Source organism: Apteryx rowi, unplaced genomic scaffold (assembly GCF_003343035.1).
Source record: "Apteryx rowi isolate R43461 unplaced genomic scaffold, aptRow1 scaffold_111, whole genome shotgun sequence".
Lineage (NCBI taxonomy): Eukaryota > Metazoa > Chordata > Aves > Apterygiformes > Apterygidae > Apteryx > Apteryx rowi.
The window spans coordinates 1,575,974-1,598,446 of record NW_020447320.1 but is presented as its reverse complement, the minus strand read 5'-3'; the positions used below and the strand labels follow the sequence as shown (position 1 = coordinate 1,598,446).

The following is a 22,473-nucleotide window of genomic DNA, read 5'->3' as shown; positions in this document are numbered from 1 at the left end:
GAGTAAAAACACAAAATATGCACTATTTTGGTACGACAGAAGATTTCTACAAAAACGTACATGGTACATGTAAATGAGAACATGAATATTACAAAATAACTTGTATTCATCCTATTGCTTAATTTAGTAACGTCCCCTGACATGTTTAGGTAACTGCTTTGTTGGGTTGGTACAGATCTGCACACAATGTGGTATTTCTGGATGTGCAAATGGAACTGCACCACACAAGAATGATAAACGCTGATGCTTAAAATAAGTTTAACTCCTAGAAAATAAGCTTTTTAATGTTCTGAGCAAGATTTGAAATTGTTTCGCTGAACTAAAATGGGGCTGTTGGGCTAATGTTTTTATATCTGCATTTCCTTCCAATTCCCCTCATTTTTTATGTTTTTTTTCTGTCTGACTTTATGCCTTCATCCTTCTTCGGTTATGATGACCTTATTTTTACTTAAAATTTAAAGGTATCTTTTATTATTTTTTTCAGTCTGTCTGTGATTACACTTAGCCCTACATAAATACATGTAAGAGGTCCTATCAAATGACAGGAATGGCAATGTTGCACTTTATTTTACCAGAAGGAAAAAAGGGGTGTGTGTGGGGGGATGGGTCAAGCATTTTCTTTTTCCCCTCAGAAGAGATTAAATTTGCTGCTAATAGTAATTTCATTACTGCACCATTATGTCGCTACATGTACAATCTCACTCAGCTTTCACTGGGTGAAATCATTATACACCCACTATATTGAGTTCTGCCACAATAAATTAATCTGCCTCAGTGCTATTGCACTGTTGGGGCTCAGCTGTATAAGCAAGCAGCTGGTGTTTGCCTGGTTTGCAGCATCACAAGGGGTGAAGAGGAGGTGCCTTTGCGGGTGCCAAGATTCCTATTGAAACATCCAGAGCCTAATCCAGAACCAGCTGAGGATAATTTTGATCTTTTTGTTGATTTTGATAAACTATGACCAGACAAACATGAGTGCATGGGGGAAGGAAGGAGAATGTGATGTATTAAAACACATGGAATTAATTTATAATCCTAGACTTAGATTGTCTAATGAGCTCTGCTGAGCCATGGACGACTTCAGAAGAAAGGAAGGGACTCAGTACCACAGTTTTAGCTTTATTTTTGAGTGGAGAGAATGACATGTTTCTATGGTTTAATATTTCAATATTTTATATTTATATATAATTAATTTTCCATGTCTGCCTCTCATAAAACAGTTCTTTTAATACCAGAAATCAGGACAACAGGGATTCGTGGAACTTCCCTGAAATACTCCTCCTAGGCAGCTTTCCTCATACCTACATGATAAAGAAAGAGAAGATGGTCAGGACCAGTGTGTTCAAATAAATGTCATGTGTCTACTGTTAGCCCCTGATGCAACTTTTCTGCATTCTTCATATCTTTTATTCCATAAGCACAAATAGACATGAGCCTGGAGGCTGTTTGAAGACCAGACACAGGAAACTGTTCCCACGCACTCCATTTTTAATTGAGCTATATAATTCTCATTCAGATATTGCCAGCAAATAATGAATGTCCCATACAGGGCAGATATGTTAAAAATGTGAATATGCTCTGCCACTTGGAAAGAGTTAAGAATAATTCATTTCTAAATCCAAGCAGCTGTAATGGACTGTAGTAAAATATTTTTTTTTAATTAAGATCAGAAATTCTAATTTAGAGAAATTGGTCTTAAGAGTCAACCAAAATGAAATACTCAGTGAGGTCCAAGGAATATACCTGCAGGCAGTAAGAAAAGCACTCTTACCTGTTGGCCTGAATTTCGCAATCAGAGGAACAAAACTGTCAAGTACGCTCCGAATTCGATACACTAATTGTGAAAACAAACCACAAACATTTTTTCAGGATGAGCCAGATAGCAACACAAAGCATAAAAAATAGGAAAAGGGCCAAAAATGGATGCTGACACCTGCAATATTAATGGATGTAAGCTGACTATTTAAACAGGCGCTTCTGTGATATCATTAGTAACAGAGCTGTGACAAGGCTGCGTTCTGACAGAGCCATCCACAACCTACTGAGCACATTAGCGCGAGATTACAGAGGAGGCTTCTGTTCTGGATTGGGAAGCCATAGCTTGCTGCTAGCTGCATCTTTCCTACGAGATCCATGGGGATTGCCAGGAATCCCTGGGTTTTTATAATTCCCGGTAGCTGCTGCCACCCAGGTTCTGCTGAGAGCTGCTCCTCAGGGAGCTCAGCAGCCGCGCTCGCAGGGCAGGAAGGGCAGCCCGAGTGTGCAGCTCCTTGCAGGGTGTTTGGGAAGAATGCTATGCTGCTAAAATTATACGTTGTCATGACAACTTAGCGTTCAGCCATTGCTACCGCAAGAGGTGACTCAGGGTCTCGTGATCACTGGGAATGCAAAATGAGCCAATATCTCTCCTCGGTGTCACTGAGGCATGTTTGTCTCCAGCCACACTGTCTAATTGTGAATGAGATGTTACAAGATAGTTATGTGATGATTTACAGAGTCTCAGCAATAGTATTCTTCTAGACTTCTGTAGTGAAATGGTTGTGTGAACTTGTATCCTTGACGTTGGTATAGAGCTGGCTGCTATAAACACACGTACCTAGACCAAAGTATATCCCAGTGGTTTCCAGGGAAGCAAAGGTGATTAAACCAATTCCAAGAGAAATAGTCCAATCTAGGGAAATAAAATAAATGATTGTTTGGCTTTGTCCATTTTCAGGTGTGCAACAGTATATCCTTTCATTAAAGTCTTGCCTTACCTTTGTAGTAGTAATAACAAATTAGTAAAGCTCCGATGGCAAAGCAAAGAATGACAAAATGAAAGAATTCATCTGAAACAGAGAGGGGAAATCGGGTCATAACTACAGGCATGGTCCTGAGGAATACACATTCAGGTACAGTGTATTCCTCAATGAATGAAGGGTATTTCCACATGAGATGTCTCAGGTATTAGACTCAACTGCAAAACACACACATGCACAAAAGTTGTCTTATGAGCAGTCCCTGTGAACCTCATCAAACTACTCATAAGCTGAAAAGAAACTTTTTGTGCCAGAGATCTTATTCTCGGCATAAGGTTCATTAGGGTTGGGACTAGCTACATTTAAAAAAAAAAAAAAAAAAAAAATTACCATCCTTCCGTATGCCCATCCACCACACCGTCCGCTGAGGGAGGCGAGTGCTGTCGTTCTCATATGCTAGAAAAAAAGCAATGTCTTTTATTGCCACAGAACTCTGAAGTTTTGGAGTTTTAAGTTACTTTCCCTTTTTATATCTGGAATTGATTTCTCTCAAAGCCGAATCTACATAAAAAGTTTGTTTGTTCAAAGGAAAGATCTGTAAACCTTTCAGAAAGATCAAACTAGCAATTTTAAATTCACCCCAAAAGTGCTTTCCAAATAACTTGCAGCAGTTTTAAAAAATAGCACCATCAGATGGTTGAATTAATAATCCCAAATTGTTTTTAAAGCATGCTGGGTCTTTTATATCTAGTCTGAGAGAATCAATAGTCTCAAAATTACAGTGGAGGAGTAAAGCAGTAGGACAAGGGAGCTTCTGTTTGGCTCTTAGGTTCTTTGCACAGCTACAGCTGCTATAATAAAACAATCTTTCTCATTATGCTAATGTGGGTACCACCAATCTGCTTAAGTCTGATGTTAAAGTATTTCTGCATCCCCCAAATTAAGAACTGTAACTGACAATTGGTCAATGTATTATAATGTATATTATATTGATACATAGAAAGAACAACATAAAAACTAGCTAGATCTCTTTAGAGGTTTAAGTAGATGGATTTTTGCTCTACTCTAGTTGCAAGTAGAATTGTCAAATTCTGCTCTTTCTGTGACTGGGTTGGCAAAAGTCAGAAAGAGCTGGATATTTTACCAGATTTCCAATGGCATGTCCAGAGCAGTTTTGGTTTTGTTTTGTTTTGTTTTTTTCCTTTGCTGACTGCTTGAGAAGTCCTCTAGGCAATCTGCTGTGTATAAGCCTTTGGGGGTTGATTCATCGCAAGTTTTAGATGCTAGTTTCACTTGCACTAGGCTGTGCCTCCAGGCAGCCACTGCCTAGCAGTGAATTTCATTTTATTTAAAGATGTAATAGAACGGTATGGGAAAAAAACTCTGAAATTCAAATGAACTACAGACTCTTGCTATTTGCTTTTGAACTGTGGAGCAACTAAAATTTACAGAGAAATTCTGTTCTGACACATGACTCACGTTTGTGAATTTTTGATTCTTTGAGGGTTTTGGATTGATCCAGTTCTGGTTTTGTGACAAACAATAATTTGATTATCAACATTAACATAGTATTGCACTACTCTGATTCACAAATGTTGCTCTGTGTGTTTGCATGAGTGTGTGAATGACCTATACTCACAGAATTTATCAGAATACCAAAACATAGCTGCCAGGTGTCTGTTTTGTATTGCTCTGCTTCCTAAAGGCAATAGTCATATTGTAACTCTTGTATCACTGAATGATTTGCACCGCATTTGTTCTGTTAAAGCATTAAATTGCATTTTAGTAACTATTCTAAAACTTCAAATATTTCTTTAAGAAATATTTAGGCACTGAGGAGGAGGTATAGTTATCGTCACTGAACAAACTGGTTACTGAAAGACAGCATCCAGAAGAAAAAGCACACACACTGTTTAGAAAAATAACTAAATAAAAGACTTCTCAGTTTGCTTCTTTATATTTACCATCTGCAATTGCATCTTCTCTTCTGGTAATCTCTGAAAAGCAACACAGTTTTATGATCTATTTCTGATGGTAAAAACACCTCTATATTTGCAACAGTTAGAAACAATATATCTTTGCCAACAGCTGCTTACAGAACAAATTCTTTCCCACCGTTATGAGCGCTAGCAAGCAGGGCAAGTACTTGCTAGAACTGAAGCTGGAACCAAGCAGAGCCTAGGACACCAGTGTTGTTTATACGTATCCCCTGAACCTGTCCGAGGCAGTGGGCAGGGTGTCCTGCGCTCACTAAGTGTTTTCAGTAGCTCAGTGTCATACACTGAAGTAATCTAGAACTGAAGCAACACGGCCTTGGTGAGAGGTGGCACCTCAAGGCCGTCTGACACCCGGCAGGAGAATGAGTGGGGAGAATGCTGTGTTAAGATATACTCTTCTCCCCTAGTGTTTTATGTAGTTCCCCAGTGATAATCGCACAAAATCCCCCCTAGGGATTATGCTGCCACTTGCATCCTCTTCCCAACTCTGTCCTCAACTAAAGGAGTCCATGTTACAGCAACTTTTCTTTACTTCCCGGGAAAGAAAGTGGCTGGGCAGGGGTCCTCTCTGAAAGGCCAGTCTGCTGGGACAAGTCCCTCTGCTCTCAGCCTCTGATAACTAATAAATGTGGCGTCTGCCTGGGAGTAGGAGGCATCAAGTCCACAGTGCAAACAAGCTGCTGAAAATTTCCTACGATGGGCTGTTTTGCTGCTGCTCAGCAGTCCCTGATAAATGGAAATCTGCATTTACACTGTAGCCATCTCTCCAAGCCTCTCACCTAGCACTGTTTGCTTGTCGCTTGGCTTTCACCTACTATCCTCCCTTGGCGGGGAACACTCTGTGCTCTGAGCCGAGGGAGGAAGGTATTCAGAGCGGAGTAGTATCATCTTGCTGAAACCAGGTTCCAGCTCTCTCCCAAACTTGCAGCCCTACTCAGCAGGGGGATAGAGAACAGCAGGGAATGCTGGAAACTGTCTAGCATTTTGGGGAAAATCTGAGTAGTTGCCCAACAGGCAACTGCATTTTCCCTTAAAAGAGATGACCAGACTGCTGTGGGCTGATCCTACATGCCTTTGGCAGACCTACAAGAAATTGGGCACTTAATATCTTAATCTGCTAGAATGCCTTGTACAGATCAACAGATCACCTGTGTAGTGGATGACTATCCACTACAACTCTGCACCATGCCCAGGCCTAATGCCAGGTTAACAGGAACCCAGTGGATTTACAGTCACAGAGATATTTTAATATAATAACGTCAGAAAGAAGAGACTGCAGTTACAGAGTCCTCTTTCCACAGGACAAGGTTGTTACCTGGGAACACTTACCTGAATCTCCATAGGGAACAACCTCCCCTGGTATACCTAAAATATTACACAAATTTGATGTAGATTAATATTTATAATGACTATGCATATCTTGCTGCCAGTCCTACCCATGCAATTCTGTTGAAATTAGTATGATTGTGTAAGTGTGACAGGCTAGATCCCAACTCTTACTCTTTAAAAAGGGCAGCTCATTTGTGAATCTGGCAGTTTAGCATCTAAAGGAAATATAAAGAGAGTATTAGCCCACCATATTCCTTCTCTCACAGTGGCCAGAGTCAGGTATAATCAGACTCCTGTAAGATTAGATCTGCTGCCATTTTAAATAAGCTGCTCTTGCATCTGGGCTGACATCAATTTAAGATGTTAACTGAATGACTATAGCCTTAGCTTTAGTACATCCATGGTTCTATACCACAAGCTAATACTATTTCTGTGCATTGACATGGGATCTTTTCTTTACCTGCATCGTACTTGTTTTCCATTTTTTTCTTTAGAAGGAAGGTAAAAGCTTTGGGACCAAGATGCAAAGCATGGTCCTCACTGATCATCTCCAGTCAGTCATGGGGGTTGAGAGCAGATCCTGTAAGTGGTGGCTGTGGTAGAGGTTTTCAAAATGCTTTTGCTGTGTTTCAACGGCAACTGTCTATGCAGACCCAGACAGCAGAAGTTCTCCTATGGCTCCAGATTTTGCTGCTCTCCTGACTCAGCTCTAATGCTCAGCCATGCTCTGTGGTGTTATTTCTGCTTTGTCTTTCAGGAAATGCTTTTTCTACAGCCAAATTCTGACTGGGCCTTTGCCTATGCCTAATGCTGCCTGTGGAGTGTTAATGTACTTTTGTTTGAAAGTCCCACCAAAGAATGCCGGAAGTGATCCTTTTGTCGTTCTATATTGGTTGACTCCAGTAAAAACAATACTGTTGTTACTTTGTCCCGCCTCTGTGTAATTGGCCTTCGGTTTTCTATCTTCCTAAATATTCCTCAATATTGTTTTTCATCAGGCCTACAGAAAATGAGCCAGCAGTACCAAACAACAGCACTCTAGCTGTTTGCTGATAATATAATAATGGCCGCGAGATATGTAGGCAGAAATCAAGGCTTTGAAAGGCAAGGGCCATTATTAGCTGCTTTTGCCTCACAGCTCTCTTTAAAGCTGGTTGAATAGGACAGAAAGAGCAAAACCTTTCTGAAGATAGAGTAATTGGTATAAAGGGGTATAGCAAGCAAGCTCTGATTTTAAACGCAAGAACATCAGCTGCACTGCTAACCATTTAAAAAAAGTTATTTCTAAATGCAACTCATTTGGTCTTAATCCATCCTTAGTGGTTTTCTGTGACAGAATGAGCCAATATCAGCATTAGCCCTTCCATGTTGCCTGTCGCTTTCTTACTTTCTGATTTTCCTTGAATGAAATGGTTTAGTGGCAGCCAAAGTGACTTTTGATACACTGCTGATGTTTGCTGTTAAGGAAATAAATGCTAGAGAAGGTCTACAGCATCACCAGCTACTGCTATACATCAGCTATTATTTGCCTCCTGCTATAGCACAGACTTCAGCTGGAGCACAGTTCATGGAGGATTGTAGAAGTTATGAGCTCATAAGAATTTATTTAGGAAGGAATCTTGCAGCAGCTTTCTACACTTCCAACAACTCCAACTTCCATGGGGGCAGGAGGCAGCCACTATTTTGCTGCTGCTGAATCTAGAGATATTATTTTGTGCTGTCTCTTTTGCACAGTTTCTTGCTTTTTTCAGAGTTCTGCACAATCGCTACTGAATTGGTGCAAGTCTCCTATATGAATCTCTTCTGAACACTCAATAGGACTAATTTATGTGTCAGGGAGAAGTAAAATAAATTCTCTTTACCTTGTGGATCTTCATCCATTGACTCTTGGGATGAACTTTCAGCCTTTTTTTCCCCTTGTGAAAGCATGGAATTCCTTTCCAATCTCTTCAGGAATTTCAATTTTTCATCTGTTGTGACACATATAGAAAAAAAACACCTTGAAACAACTATTTACATTTTCTCTGTTTTACGTTGATGGATTAACCATGTTTCACAAAGCTGTATTAAGGGCAGTCTGACAAGAAATCAGGCCCTTAGCCTTATTTCAGCCGTTGCACCCAGGAGTAGTACACAGCATTACAAAGGAAAGCATCACAGACACCATTGTTTTGCCTCTTTCGAACAGCTGTGGCAGGTGCCTTGGCCTCTTTCTCTGGCCACAATACTCCTCCCATGAAAATTCCCACTCCCTGAAGCAACAGCAGTTTCAGCTGAAAGGTGCTTTAGCTGGAGAAAGCTGTTCACAACCTCCTGGGCTACTTCACCCGTCATCACTATGGTTTCTGCTGGGTTCCCTGTATTTATGCCGCAAAGCCAGCACCCTCTTGTGGCATACGGCAGAGTCCTCAAAGCCGGCTAGGCCAAAGCACCCAGGAATGGAAAACTTGCCGGAAAAACCTGCAGGAGGACTCCTGGGCCAGGCAGTGAAGGGCTCTGGGCTTGTGTGGCTGGAGTTTTAGGTGATTCTTAACGGCTTCAAATTCAGCTCTGTGCTGAGAGCGGGAAGGTCTGTGTGTCTCTTCACTATTATTTTTAATACTTGGACATTCATGACTGGACATGAATGAATGCAGCTCTGTGACGTATTAATAATGATTAATGATGATGATGACCCCGTGGAGCTGCACTTACTTCATTTTTTATTGGACAACAGGGCAGATGAGAAGTGCAGTGGAGCCCGTCTGAATCTTGTCACCTGGCCTGGCACCCTAAGCGGCACCGTCTATCCACTCCTATTAGTTACTACTGCACGTGCTAGGGAGGTTTGCAAAAATATTTGCAGCAGTTCAGCTCAGGTTTTCCCACTTTAGGAGCTAAGAGAGCTCCAGACTGGCTGGATAACAGTCCATACAAACAAGTGTCTTCAGTGGCCTGAATCCAGTTAGAGAGGAAAAACTGGGACACCACTTTAATTCAGAGAAATTCCTTTGGCATCACCACCCCAGGCAAGGTTTCTTCTCATCCTAAACAACCAAGGCTTTTTTTCCTGAAGAAACCAGTTCAGACTAGAATAAAATAGTGTCTATCTTTGGCTCCCAACATCACCACACCTAAGTGATGTTTATAAGCAGTATTCCTAGACATTTTATGGTTATTCACTGATAATCACTTCCAGCGTGCATCAGAGTTCTCTGACAGGCATCAAGTCCCAGTGGCACTAGAGTTATTTCAACAAAATGGCTGAAGGGCAGCCAGGTAGGACTCACCCTTTCCCTTGGAGCTGGGCAGCTGCCTATATCCAGACGGGTTGGTTGTCTTCAGCAACAGGTAAAGAAGAGCCATTGCCCTGGCTCCTTTCTTCCCTATGACTTTCAGGCAGGCTGCACAGCCTCCAGGCAGGACATTGCATCTGTTGAGCAACTGAAGGAAAGGTGAGTGAACAGCAAATAGCCCATCCGATAAAACCTAGCGTGTGTGAGTAGATCCTGCCATACAAATGAATGTCTCTCATCCCATCTGTGGGAAATGTAACCTTCCCTCCCCTCCACCTCCCACTGTACAAGGGGGAAATCAGGGACAAGGAGTAAAACCAAAGAGGGGAAGAGAACCTAAATTCCATTCAGCAATCCAGAGAGGAGCCATCAACCAACTGTGGAACGCAAAATTTAACTTTTTAAAGAGCTGGAGAAATACGTTACAGGATCTGAAAACGGATATGCAATCTCTGCAGTATCTTATGGCAAAATGTCACCAACAATAGTCCTGCCTGGAAAAAAAGGGTGCTGAACATGTCCTGAGGAATATATACGAGGCCAGCTCCTCTGGAAAGTTATTTTTTTCACATGGAGAATGATGAAGTAAAAAGCGGTGGCCTGAGTCTCATTTATGTAATGGCCCTTTTACACCACTTGGGCTGTTTTAGCATATCAGATAATTGGACTAGATGTTTTCTCCTCCCAAAGAATAGCAGAGAAGTACAACATTATCTGTATAACAGTGTTTTACAAAGAATGCATGTTTCTTTAATAACTTACATTGTTTGTTTCTTCAGCATCCAGGATAGCCGGGTCGGTGGTGGCTAAACATTTTACGAGTGATTCCCAGAAGGACTGGTTCATTTTCTCATGGTTCTCCAAGTAACGGGCATCAGCAGTAAAAGCCCCCCGAAAAATGTCTAGGAGGAAAAAGGGGCAAATCACTGTGCAGCAGCAGTGGTGGGCTGCGTGGTGGCATGCTCAGTGGAGGTGTGGTGACAGGCTTCAGACTCTGCAGCATGTTTGCTTATAGGAAAGAGAGTAGTGCTGTATTGTACAAGGCAACCCACCCCGCCAGAAACCAGTAGAGAAGTGTCAATAGTCTGTATAAATTACCAGCGTCTTTGTGATGCTAAGGTACCGAGATACCTAAAACTGTAGGATTTTCTAAAGAGCATTAAGCATTTAATGAGCAGCAAAATCCCTTCACGCATCTAAATTCCCACAAGCGCATGCCTGGGGCCAGACAGGAAGCCTGCGGAAGGGCAGGGAACTGACTGCTGGTCTCTGTCGCAGCACGATAGCGCCCTGATGGTGTGATGGTCCTCCTTCGCTAGACCATGAGCTACAGCAGAAACTGAGCAGCTAGCAGGGGCAGCGTGAATTTGGTCAGGAGGCAGAGAAGGAGCACATCAGCCGGAGGCCCTTTGGTGTTGAGCTCAGATGGGAGCCAGAGAAGTGCGGCCGAAGCAAGGGCCTGGCAGCTGGACCGTGTGTGTGGCACGTGCAGGGTGGGGGACACTGCTCGTGGGCACAGAGCTTGGGCAGCAGTCTCTGCTTGTCTGCAGGGGTGGTTTCTAGATAATATGTCTTTTAAGGCTCTCAGAGACTCTGCATTCATTCTTTCCTTGCCTTTCATTTTAACTGGAAAATACAGAGGGCGAGCTTGTAGCTCGTGGTGCCTAGACTGAGCTGTAAGTCTGAGCGACCCCAACCTCAAAGCAAGTGCTCCCAAAGCAAAGCCCTTCCTTTGCTCCACATCTCCTAGGAGTCTATGCAAGATGCTCTGAGCTTCCCTCATGAGCTGTGTAGCTCCAGTCTGACTGTCTGGGGAAGTTTGGGGACAGGAAACAGAGGACTATCTCTCATGTCTATACTGCTAAATTAAAGAGGCTCAGGAACTGACCCCTTGTCGAAGGCCAGCTGGCACAGACTTGAGTGGGGCCAGTCCCTCCCAGATAATTTTGTCTTCAAGAGAAGAAGTTGGAACAGGCTGAAAGAGCCGGTGAAGATTCAAACAAAGGCAAATTAAGCAAAGTCTCAGTGCTCAGGCTCACTACCAGCAGTCTTTTAGGAAGCAGTGCACATGTGCCTGCAACAACCAAGTGTCTTCGGCGAGCTGAAGCTCCACGTGTATAAACCCAGTGCCCTCAGCCCTGTAGGCTGCAGTCAAGTACAAATAATGGGCACTTGAGAGGACAGATGCAGGTCAGGGAGGGAAGACGGGAATACATAGGAAGAATCTCTTGAAGGTTGAGGCACTCTTGAGCATGGACCAGGGGGTAAAAGCAGGAAAAGAGGATTTAAAGTCATTTGAGCTCCAGGGTGTCTGAGTCTAAACAGCAGCAGTGTGATGGAGGTGACTCAACTGCTGCAGCACCGTCAGAGCATGGCACTGAGCCGGGACTGCCTCGCAGGTCTGCCGCCGCATATTGCCGCCCTCGCACAGGTGATTAAGGCCTGTTATGGGCCATCATGTGGTGGCAGTGCACAGAGGGCAGGCTCTCAGCTCTGTTATTCACATTAAAATGAAGAGATGGGAAGAAGAAACACAATAAATCCACGACATTTAGCCTGAAATGCACCGCATCTAATACCTCAGGAGAAGATCTTTTACAGGCAAGGAGAAGGTGGATGAAGCATGTTTTCATAGGAAATGAGTTTCATTGATTCAGGACGACTACAGCAAAATCTATTGCACAGTGGAAATAAGCAGAAGCTTGAGCCCTCGTGTGCTACTCTTACCTTGCAATTCTTCAGTAAGATCTGGGAGCGAGACATTCAAGTTCTCCATTGCTGTGACTGTTTGAAAGAGGGGGGAAAATCAGATACTGTTTAGAAACACATCAGTCAGACCTTCTTTATTTTCCCATCATACACCTGATTTTCTGCAGACGTGGCCTCTATCTCTAGGCACTTTAATTTTGAAATCACTTCTCTGTTGCAATGGGAGTTTCACATCATGATTCATTTACCCTCCCATGACCCATTCTCGACTACTCTGAGGGAGGCTTGCTGGGCTGGCCTTTGGTTATTATGAAAGAATAAAACTCTGATCATCATGAGTAAAACCAAAAGAAGCCAGACTTGATCATTCACATTGTTGTTTTTTTTCCAGCTACCAAGGTGTCTAATTAACTATTTGCCACAGATGTGAGTAACTTAATAGGAACTGTTTCATTCACTAAAGAGAATGATTGTTCTTTACCTTTAACATCCTTACACTTTAAATATGCAGATCAAGGAGAGTGGCGGAAATAGTTCATATTAGAGCCCTGTGAGATTTGGAATTTTTGTCTCACAGAAGACTTTGACACTTCAATATTTGCTCTACCCAAGTTGGCATGAAAAGAAAATTCACATTAATTTTAGATTTATGAATTGGAAATTTGGAAATACTGATTCTGGGAGGTTTCTTATTGACATTTGTCAGGGAAACCAAACATTCTGACATCCCCAAAATGCAATATTTCCTTTTTGTTTGCTAAACTCACCCTGGAAATTTTGTTTCCAGGCTGTTTTATTCTGAGGATGCATTTTTTTGTGGTGGTTGTAGTTCTGGACACAATTGCATCCAACTGCTGTGGCCCAGGCTTCCTGCACAGATTCCATCTCCCCTCATGCAACATTTCAGCTAAAACACTGTAGTAGTGAGAAATGCAAAAGAAGACTTTGGGGGAACCTGATCTACAGTTTCCACTATGCAATGCACAGTAGGAAAACAGTTAATACACCCACACTTTTTTTTTAATAATATGACTTTTGGGTCTATTCAACAAAACACTTTCAGTCAAGCAGTTTGAATTCTAAGTATTTCTTTTAAATTTTCCAGATGGAAAATGGACATTTTCCTAAGGGCAATTTCAATTCTGTAGAGACTATCACCATTCAGAAAACTATTCTAATACAAAATCCAAAACAGGTCCAGTTAATATCTTCAGAGGGTTAATGACATACAAGTAAGTGAAAATGTGTTAATTATGGAAACAGAACAGGTTTTTTTTTTTAGTATGTCAGCTCTTGTATAGAGGCAACTGGACACAAACAGACTCCAAAGTATCTGCAAAACCTATCCCTCCTTTGGAACCAGAGTCAGGGTCCCACATGTTCTGTGATTCGAGGAGTTTCCTTCTTTCCTATACTGCAAGTGTTCTTCAAGTGATGAGGCCCTTAGGTTGAAACTCTTTTTAGGCACGGATTTGCTATTTGGCTCTTGGTTTAATCACTGTAAAAGGCTGAGGCCAAAACACTGCTACCTACCTCTTACACATACTGTGTGAAAAAAAGTTAATATTTTGAGAACGCTTTGAAAGCATTCCTGATGAAGCAAGATAACATCTCTAAGGACAGATAATACTTTTTATTAAAGTACCTGATACACCTGGAAAAACTGGCAAGTTTCTGGACAAATAAGCTTTCAACTCTGTCAACTAGTCTAATAAAAGTTATCACCTCTCCTACAAACCTTGCCTCATTTACATCCTTAACTGCTGTAGCAACAGCACCGTGTGACAGTCTTTTGCAATGTGAGAGTGTGAGCACCTGGCAAGGGATGTGGGAAATGCAGCTCTCCTCTCCGTCCGGGTAAGCCACGGCTGAGGTTGAAATATAGGACCCCAGCACATCACACCCTGGATAAATTCATTCTAGGCCACACAGTAAAGAACACCATAATTTCTGTGCAGTTATATATCTCCAGCAGTGGTTTTCAGCCTTTTTCATTTGCAGATCCCTAAGTATCTTCCTTGGTCTCCTATTTACTGAGCTTAAACCTTGTAACAGTGTTTGCTTTTCTCAGGTACATCCTTTAGACCTGTTTGTGGACTACAGCTTGTGGACTGCTGGCTTGCAGGGTTAAAATACCAGGCCTGAAGGAACAAAATTACCTTAAATATGAATATTCCCTTTTTGACTGATAAATTCCATTTCATAAAGACATTTATAAAGATTTCCCACAGGTTTTACTGTAGAGTGAAATTCAGAGATTTTGCCTTGGGGGTTCCTAACAACTAGTGAAGGCCATTTTCCTTGGCACATTCAGGATGTGTTGTGTTATTCCCGTGACACAAACTCGTCATAGCAGCTGCCTTATGCTGGCTTTGCATCATCCCAAAGGCAGAGAGAGCTGGTGGGCACTAGCAAATCTCTCCCACTGCACACAGAGGAGGAGCAGATACAGCACTGAAGGCAGAGGGGATACTGTCAACCTCATTAGCTGTCAGACCGATTTACCTTAAAACTTTATTCATTTGCTGGCCTAAATGACCTAGCTGCTCAGCTGTGTCTGCAATAGAAACACATTTGCCTGATGTACTTATGCGTCCCCGTGTGATAGCTCCCGGTTGCAGGCTTCGTGCTAGACTAGATACCACGAGAGGTCCAGGGGTGGCCAATGTCTGCTGTAGGCTCCCTTTCGGTGTCTCCACCACAATTAAGCCGAGTCAGTCATCAAGCGTTAAGTAACTAAGGAAGTTAGGTACCTCATTTCGTCAGGTTTGGACAATTAATTCCCCCATGGTTCTTCTGGAAAGAGCATCAGCTCTAATCAAAGGATAACTACAGGTATTACATTACTGTATGTTTTAAAAACAACGCAGTTGATTGTACATAATAACGAGAGAAGGATGATGATACACCAGCTCTTCAGCCTGGCCATGAGCTCACTGGGGAGTGACACGAACAGACCTCATCCTGCTTTCCCCAGAATAAATCACAGCTTAATCGCAGTGAGGTCTTTTTAGCATATTAGAAAAAAGTTCATATACAGCTTTGGACTTCTCCTAGATTTTTAGAAAGTGAGGCTAATACCTGCCGCATGAGACAACTTCTGCTTAGTTGTGGAAATACTCCTGGGAGAAATTCTTCAGTGGGATAGTGAACAAATAAAACAAAATAAGGTTGTTTTGACTTCAAGACAAAAAAGTGGGCTAGTTCTAAACTTTTTTCCTTTGACATCGTCCTAATATAACTACTTTTATCTTTCATTTTAAATTTGCTACTTTTACCAAATCTTGCTAAATTTTATTTTAAAAATAAACATAAGTCCCTCCCTGCCCTCTCTCAAATCAAACCAAAAAAGCCTTTTAAAACACACCTTTAGGTCTGCATTTGATCCTAATGGTTGGCTCCAGAAAGAGATGTCCTCGAGGCCTGGAGCAGGGGCAGTTTCTTTCAGCCAGAAAACAAAACCTCCTTCCCTGCAGCTCGTTTCTACTCTGGCTTCCTCAGGCCATGCCACCAGCGAAATCATTCTGCTGTGTGTCTGCCCTGCTCCCTGTCATCGAACACGGGTGACAGGGGACAGAGCGGCCAGCTCAGAGACACGGGACGTCTACAGCGTCCTTGAAAACAGGCGGGAAGGCAGGAAAAGGCGCGCGTGTCCGCGCTGGGAGCGCTTCGGGTGCCGCCCTGCCCAGGACGAGCGGGGAGCCGGCGCCAGCCCGCCTGCCCCTGCCGCACCACTCCTTTTTCCTTCCTTTTTCGCTCAAAGTAGCGGGCCGCGATACACGCCGCTGCTCTGCGCCGCTGTTTGCCGGGCTCTGCAGAGCTCGGGCGTCTTGGTACACGTTCTCCGGCCTGCCTGCCAAGCCGACTAGCGCGCGCCCCCGTGCAGCTACAGACACGACTGGAAATCCTTGCGCCCGTATTCCTACTGACGTGCCGTGTCCTCACCTGCGTCGCCATTTCGAAACGCTGCAGGAAGGAAAACAAACTCGCTGGAAGCCGAAAGCCCTCCTGTAACCGCCTGGGTAAAGCTCAGGCAAACAAGCCTGTCGCTGTGGAAAACTGGGGGGGGCTAGAAGGGTTTTATATGTTTAAAAGAAAAGAGAGAAACATCTAAAAGATTTGTAAGAGAGGTCAGAAAGAACTTAGAGGTAACACTGAAGTCTTGAACATTGTCGCCGTAGCCACGGTTACTGTTAGTACAGCAGTGTGATGCCTTAAAGAGCAACGAGAAACGCATACGGAGGGTGCGAGAGCTCGGAAGCGACCCCGGAGGCCCGCGGAGGCAGGAGAGGAGCCCCCTCCCGGAGCCCCAGCGCCGCGGGGCCGGCGTTACCTGTGCAGTGCGCGGCGGGACCGCGGGGCCGGCGTCGCCGGCGTCGTCGCGAGGAGAGTGCGAGCGCAAGCGCGAGCGCGAGGGCGAGTGCGAGTGCGAGGGCGGACGGAGGGCGGCCTGCCGCCACGGCCAGCCTCCCCGCGCGCTCGGCTCTGGGCTGCCAGCCTGACTCACAGGAAAACCCGGGGTTTCGTTTCGTCATTTTGGCGGCGAACACCGCGTGATGTCAGCTCCCAGTGTGGCAATGAGGAGTGTCGTGTTTTCCCTGGCCCGGAGCTTTCTGGAAAGGTGGCCCCGGGCCGGATCCGGGCAGCCCCAGGAGCCCGTGTGGCGGGAGGGACGCCGCCATTTCGGGGCTGCACCGGGCACTAACGGCCTCCCTGCGGCTCCCCACCCTGCCCGGCCCCAGCCCCACCAGTTCCTGCTTTCTGGCTTGGCGTCACCCCCCAAACGTGTCTGATCTGGGAGCAGGTGGAGCCCGGCCGCCCTCTCCCTCGGGGCGGTGGGACGGGGTGGGCGGCGAGGCCCGGCCCAGCCCTGCCGCCATGGGACCCCTGGGCGGGAGCACGGGGTTGTCGAAAACGCGCAGCTGGAGCTGTGTGTGGGTTACAGGTGCGCTTAGCCGCTGCCCGGCCCGACACCCTGGAAAACGTGGTGCCCTTTCGCCCTACATCAGGTGGCCGCGGGCTCCGGCACGGCCACACCTCTGGGACAAAGGCCCGTACACCACCCTGATCGAGCGATAAGCCTGAAAACAGCACAATCCGGTGCTGAAGGGCCTGCTTCCTTATAAGTGCCTGCGGCGGGAACGAGGAGGAGCCGAGCTGACTGATTGCCGGGAAGGAGCCCGGGGAGCGCAGCGGGCCGTTTCGGGCCGTCTCGGGCCAGGTTGTCCACCCTGCTTGGCCAGCCCCAGCCGCCGGCGGGAGACGCCTGCCCTGTCCCCCAGCAGCCCCCACCGGTGCCGTCTGCTCGGTGTCGGCCAGCAGTCCAGACCCTGGAGTCAGCCGAGGCGAAGGAAATACTTGTATTTTCTCACCAAACCTCCCAGCCTAGCACCCGTTTTTGTTGTGACGGATGGGTCTCTTGGGGCTCTCCACGCGCCCCGCAGCACATCCCTGCCTGCACATTTCCAGCTGCAGAAGTTCGCTGGGTTTCCTGGCTGGAAGTTAGATTTTTATCAAATTAGGTGTGCTCTCCCAGAGAGGCGTATAATTTGAGTGGGTGCAAACCCTCCAATTGTTAAAACATTAAGTGTTATTCGTTGTACATTGTCTGCCTGCTCTTAGGAAGCCATAGGGAGCAGCCCAGGCTGGATCCAGCCTCCCATCTCTGGTTAGCCTTAGGGAACCACAGTAAAGAGGCGATTTTCTCTTTGCCCTTTCACAGCAATCTGTTTCACTATCAGTAGGTCTAATAACAGACACCCCTTAAGTTGTGATAATAGCAAATATCAGAGTTCAGGATGAATAATCCCGAAAGACAAAGGTCTTTCAGATCCTGGAGTCATCGGTAGGCAATCCCCCGCGTGCTAGCGAATGCCGTTTGCTTTCACACCTGACTGACTACGTAGTACCACGAGCCGAGCCGAGCCGTGGCTCTGGGCAGGCTGGCTGTTACCCAGCCTTGGCCCCACGCACGTGTGCCCCATTGGCCGGTCAGCAGCCCTCTGATGGGAGGTGGTCCTCACCACCGCAGGTGCTCTTGCTTGGTTTTCCCCTTGCTGCCCTTCGTGAGTCACAGTGTTTCTCGTCTTATCCTCTCTGACAGTTCCCTGGCTGTTATTAATTAATTTTTTACCTTCCTGGCTGCCTGTCTTTCCTCTTAAATTTGAGATAGTCCATGGCTGGATGTCCTCAGGATATCATTCGGAGAACCAATTTACTTTGATTGTGGGCTTTACTGCTCTGTCTTTGGCAGGAGGAAAAGATATGAACTGTTTCCCTGTAATCCTCACCACCTCTCTTAGAATAACATGAAATCACCCATTCCCGTGTTTGGCTTTGCTTGCCCTACACCTGCACGGTGGCCATAGGTGCTTATCTCTGAGCCTTTCTTGTTCACCACAGATGCACATAACTTCTTCAGTACAACATTAAACATAAGCCATCCTAGGGTTGTCTTCTATTTAGGAGACCTGCTTCTTCACCAGCAGAAAACAGTCTCCAATCCACCCGGCTTTTAGCAGAAGGCAGTAAGTAAGAGAGAGAGGGAGAGAGGAAGTCCAACCCAAAGACTGAACACCCACCACACACCTGCTACTCTGAAACAGGCATTTCCACCTCTGTGCTTCCCACCACAGCTGCCCCTGGGTAAATAATTAACTAATTAATTAAGCCTCTATTAGGCTAGCCTCTTGCATTTGCTTGGCTCATTACATGCTCACCTAAGGAAGTGCTCCAGTGGCTTCCTGAGTCTGGGGGTAAGCTAATCTTTCAGTTGATGGACTAAAATGTAGTTCTGGGTTTGTTGACTTTATTTCAGTAGGACCCTTGCTACAGTCCTGGTACAAGAGTGTTTTTGGTATTTTTTTTCCCCCCCCCCTTTTCTCTCTTCTGAAAGTGTTGCTTGTCTGAGCGTTATGTTTTGGTCAGCTAAAAAGTGCACACGTGTATCAAGCACTAACAGAGCAGCGTATCTGTCTGTTGTACAAGGTGAGGTCACACTGAGTTGTATAGCAAAATAACAGTTGCCACTGGTGCCTGTGGAGGGTGCACAGAGCAGGTACGCACCCTCTGCTCTGCTCCTTGTGTTGGGATGCTTGCTTGGTACCAGCTTCTGGAGAGACTAGGACACAAGCAGAGAGAGTAACTTTTACTACTTGTGCAAGGCGTATGTGGATTTTTGAGGCTTTGCTCTTTGGAAACCCAAGCTTGAGATGTTAAAGGGGCAAGAAGTCTAGAAAGCAATGCGCAGCGCTGTTTGACAGCAGTGCTTTAGGGGGTCTGAGGCAGGGGGCTGTCCACAGCCCCTGCTGCCTTTGGGAAAGCAGGTGGTGCTCCCTATGCAGCCATGGGCTGTTTTCTGATTTTTTATTTTTTAATTTTATTTTTTAACGGCAAAACTAACAAAATGTCTCAGTTCTGAAGTTTAGCTACATGTATACTTGAGGAAATAGGGTGTGCCATTTAGTCATAGGGCTTAGACCACCTTGTGGTCTTCTAGTACAATTGTTCGCTCTGTCTAGTGCAAAAAAGGCCGGGCTAACCTGCTTGTAGCCAGCAAAGCGGCGGGAGCATGAGGAGTTGAGGCGCACGGGGTGGTAGTGGTACGCAGAGCCGAGGTGCAGCCTGTGTGACAGTCTCTAGGGAGCAGTTCACTTGGGGCAGGAAAGACTCAACTACTTGTTAGAAATAAAATATGAGAGGAACAACTAGACTTAACTGAAAAATAATTTTAAAATCAAAATTTATCATGGATTCTTCATACTTAAAATTCAGTACAAATACAACCCTCAGAAGATAACTACAGTTAACAAGAGAAAATCAAAGACTGGGACAGCAAAAAAAAAAAGTGTTCAGATTCAGTTAAGCAGGTACTTAAGCAATGCTTACTGGCGCTTAGGCGTTCAGACAAGCATGCCAAAGTACTGCAACCTGCTGTGTCTAAGCCATGTGTGTGATTATACAGGAAACCTTGGTGAAGTTGTAGCTTCAACTTGGTGGGGAAAAAAAGAATTGCAGGTGATCCCGGAACAAGATTTTCTTGTGTGTTTGATCCAACTATATCATATTCTGCTATTAATGATTTCTTTTATTGGCTTTAGTTACAAACCAGGTTTAATCTCTGATTGCAAATGCAGTATGCAAATGATTAATGATATGCCCACAAGAAAAGCAGCATCTTCCCTGCTTGCACTTCCAGAGGCACCGACAGCTCCCCATTGGGACTGCCGACAGCCTGGGTGTTGGGATGTGGTATGGGCCGTGTGTCCCCAGGTGGGTGCAGCTCCCCTGCCTGGTGCTCTGATCACACCTCCCATCCAAGCCAGACTTTGGCTGCCTGCAAGGAGTGTGCCCATCTCTATTATTGTCAGGAGTCAGTCCCAGGTGTGCTGTTTTATTATTTTTAATATAGGTATAGAGTAGTGCACTGGAAGTACTGCTGTTTGCTGCCAGTATTTATGATCTAGACCTGCTTTCAAGCAAGCCAATGAGGATTCTTCTATTGATATGAATGGGAGCAGGATTAAACACCTGGAGAAACTTCAGCACCAGATCTGTAAACAGAAGAAAATCCCTTTTCCCCAGAGTGTGCTGAGATAGAGGCAGGCTGTGTCATTAATTTTCCAGTCATCTGCTCTCTTCAAGTGCCTTGTCTCACCTACCATGACTTATTTAATTGCTTGTAATGTTTAGCACTTAAAGTAGATAATGATCTGCATCTTCAAAACACCAAGAGAATAATATCTAATTAGAGTTCTTTATCGTGTATTAAGTGTGCTTATTTTGCCCTTATTTGGGAGCTATCCTCTGAGAGAGTTAAGAGAAGGGTGATTTTTTTTTTTTTCCTTTGTATGCTGGAAAAATTGCTTCCAGGAGGGGTTTATAGACATAAGACACATGCTGAGGAGCTCTTATACTTCGCACTAATTGGGTACAGTATGTGCACAGACTTGCCACATGGGCAGGTTGCATGGGAAATGTAGAAATATCCTGAGTGAGTGCCGGCGGGGCCCAATGTGAAACACAATCGGAGTAGTAATTACTTATTTAGTCATCACACATTTCTGGCAGATTAGCAAACTCCCATGACACCTTTCGCTCTGCCCTGACTTTTCCAAAGAGTTGGTTAAATTATTCAAAGTCCCTCCTATGCATTTACTTAATTATTGCCTTTTTTTGTTTGTTTCCTTTCTTCAAATAAAGTCTGTTCAAGAACTGCTGTGAGATTGCAAAGTACAAGTAACTGAGGGAGAATTATGCTTCAATGTCAGGTGCTTCTTGCAGAGCATGCCTCTTCCACAGATGCCTTTCAGTCTTTCAAGTCTGAACATCTTTGAGAGAGGAAAAAAAAGCAGCAAGTTGATAAACATGGTCCACCCTTCTAATCCTCCACACTGTGACCAAACTAGTAACACATGCTTTCGCTGGCACAAGAAAGCATCAGTTTTTCTTTTGCTGAGCTGATAGGAAGTCTGAGGTTTAGCCATGAAGGCTTTTGCAAAATCATACAGGAGAGTAGATTATGCTGTACCTTTACTGAGACTTTTCACAGTTCTTTCTAATTCTGTACCCTTCTGCAGAATTATTTATCTTAATAAAAAATTCTTGTTATTCATAATATTTCAAGCTAAAGTAAAAAAAAAAAAAAAAAACTTTGCCAAATCTTGTTAACATTTAAGAATTATGCCTAATTTTATTTAATTTGGACCTAGAAACAGAAGTTCCTTGCTCTGTACAGTGCCCTTAGCATCTCCTCTAAATCACATCGGGAGCCAAGCAGAACATCATGTTTTCCTTCTTCTGTTTCCTTAAACTTCTATATCTAGTCAAAATTGTATTTTCTTCAAATGCATTAGAAGTTTTTGGTAGTGGGTCATGTGCTCTAGATACATTCTTATTATAGTAAAATTTCATTATTTACATTAACAATCTCCAATTTTTAGTCATCTATTAAGCTACTGGTGGTAGAGCCTGAAGATGCACAAGATGAAACTCCCAGCTGTGGCAGACACTATTGACAGACTCCAGAGAAATGATCTTTTCCTGTTCTTCACAATTTATCATTATTAGCAATGATGAGGTTGGTAATAACAGGATACTGTGTTGATTCCTGTCTCATAATTTTTATCCTTTTGGGCATGCATTAAGGAGATGTTGAGCAGATGTCCTGTACCTTCAGTGGCAAGCTGAGCACTTACAGACCTTGAAGTGAATGAGCATTGGATCTTGCTGCAACAGCTCTAGAAGCTCATGGCCCAGCTATTGAGCCACCGGCAGCTTGTTGTCGTTGGTTATGCTGCGGTGAGCATCGCCTAGGTGTCGCACAGGCATATGGACGTGACTCTTGATATTTTGTGCGGCTCGAAGGAGGGCTCAAACGTGGCTGTGGCTGCTCTTGCAAATACAGCTCCCAGTGTGGCTAAGGCC

General features: G+C 44.5%; 1 protein-coding gene across 1 annotated transcript; it reads right to left on the bottom strand.

The window, feature by feature from the left end:
• Nucleotides 1–1,144: 1,144 nt before the first annotated feature.
• On the bottom strand, nt 1,145–16,447 carry TMEM40 (transmembrane protein 40). Its single transcript, XM_026076668.1, has 12 exons — nt 16,382–16,447; nt 12,067–12,123; nt 10,102–10,241; nt 9,334–9,487; nt 7,927–8,034; nt 6,065–6,100; nt 4,703–4,735; nt 3,129–3,194; nt 2,757–2,828; nt 2,597–2,671; nt 1,772–1,834; nt 1,145–1,301 (listed from the first exon to the last, which is right to left on the bottom strand). Exons 2-12 carry the CDS (start codon nt 12,113–12,115, stop codon nt 1,282–1,284), a joined length of 816 nt encoding a protein of 271 aa, XP_025932453.1. The 5' UTR covers nt 12,116–12,123; nt 16,382–16,447; the 3' UTR covers nt 1,145–1,281.
• Nucleotides 16,448–22,473: the final 6,026 nt, after the last annotated feature.

Excerpts from the sequence above, each read along its gene's own strand:
- TMEM40 (XM_026076668.1), bottom strand. The coding sequence starts at position 12,115 with ATGGAGAACTTGAATGTCTCGCTCCCAGATCTTACTGAAGAATTGCAA. Across the intron at positions 6,101-7,926 it reads AATGGATGAAGATCCACAAG|GTATACCAGGGGAGGTTGTT; the intron begins GTAAAGAGAATT and ends GTAATATTTTAG. Across the intron at positions 3,195-4,702 it reads AGAAGATGCAATTGCAGATG|CATATGAGAACGACAGCACT; the intron begins GTAAATATAAAG and ends CTTTTTTTCTAG.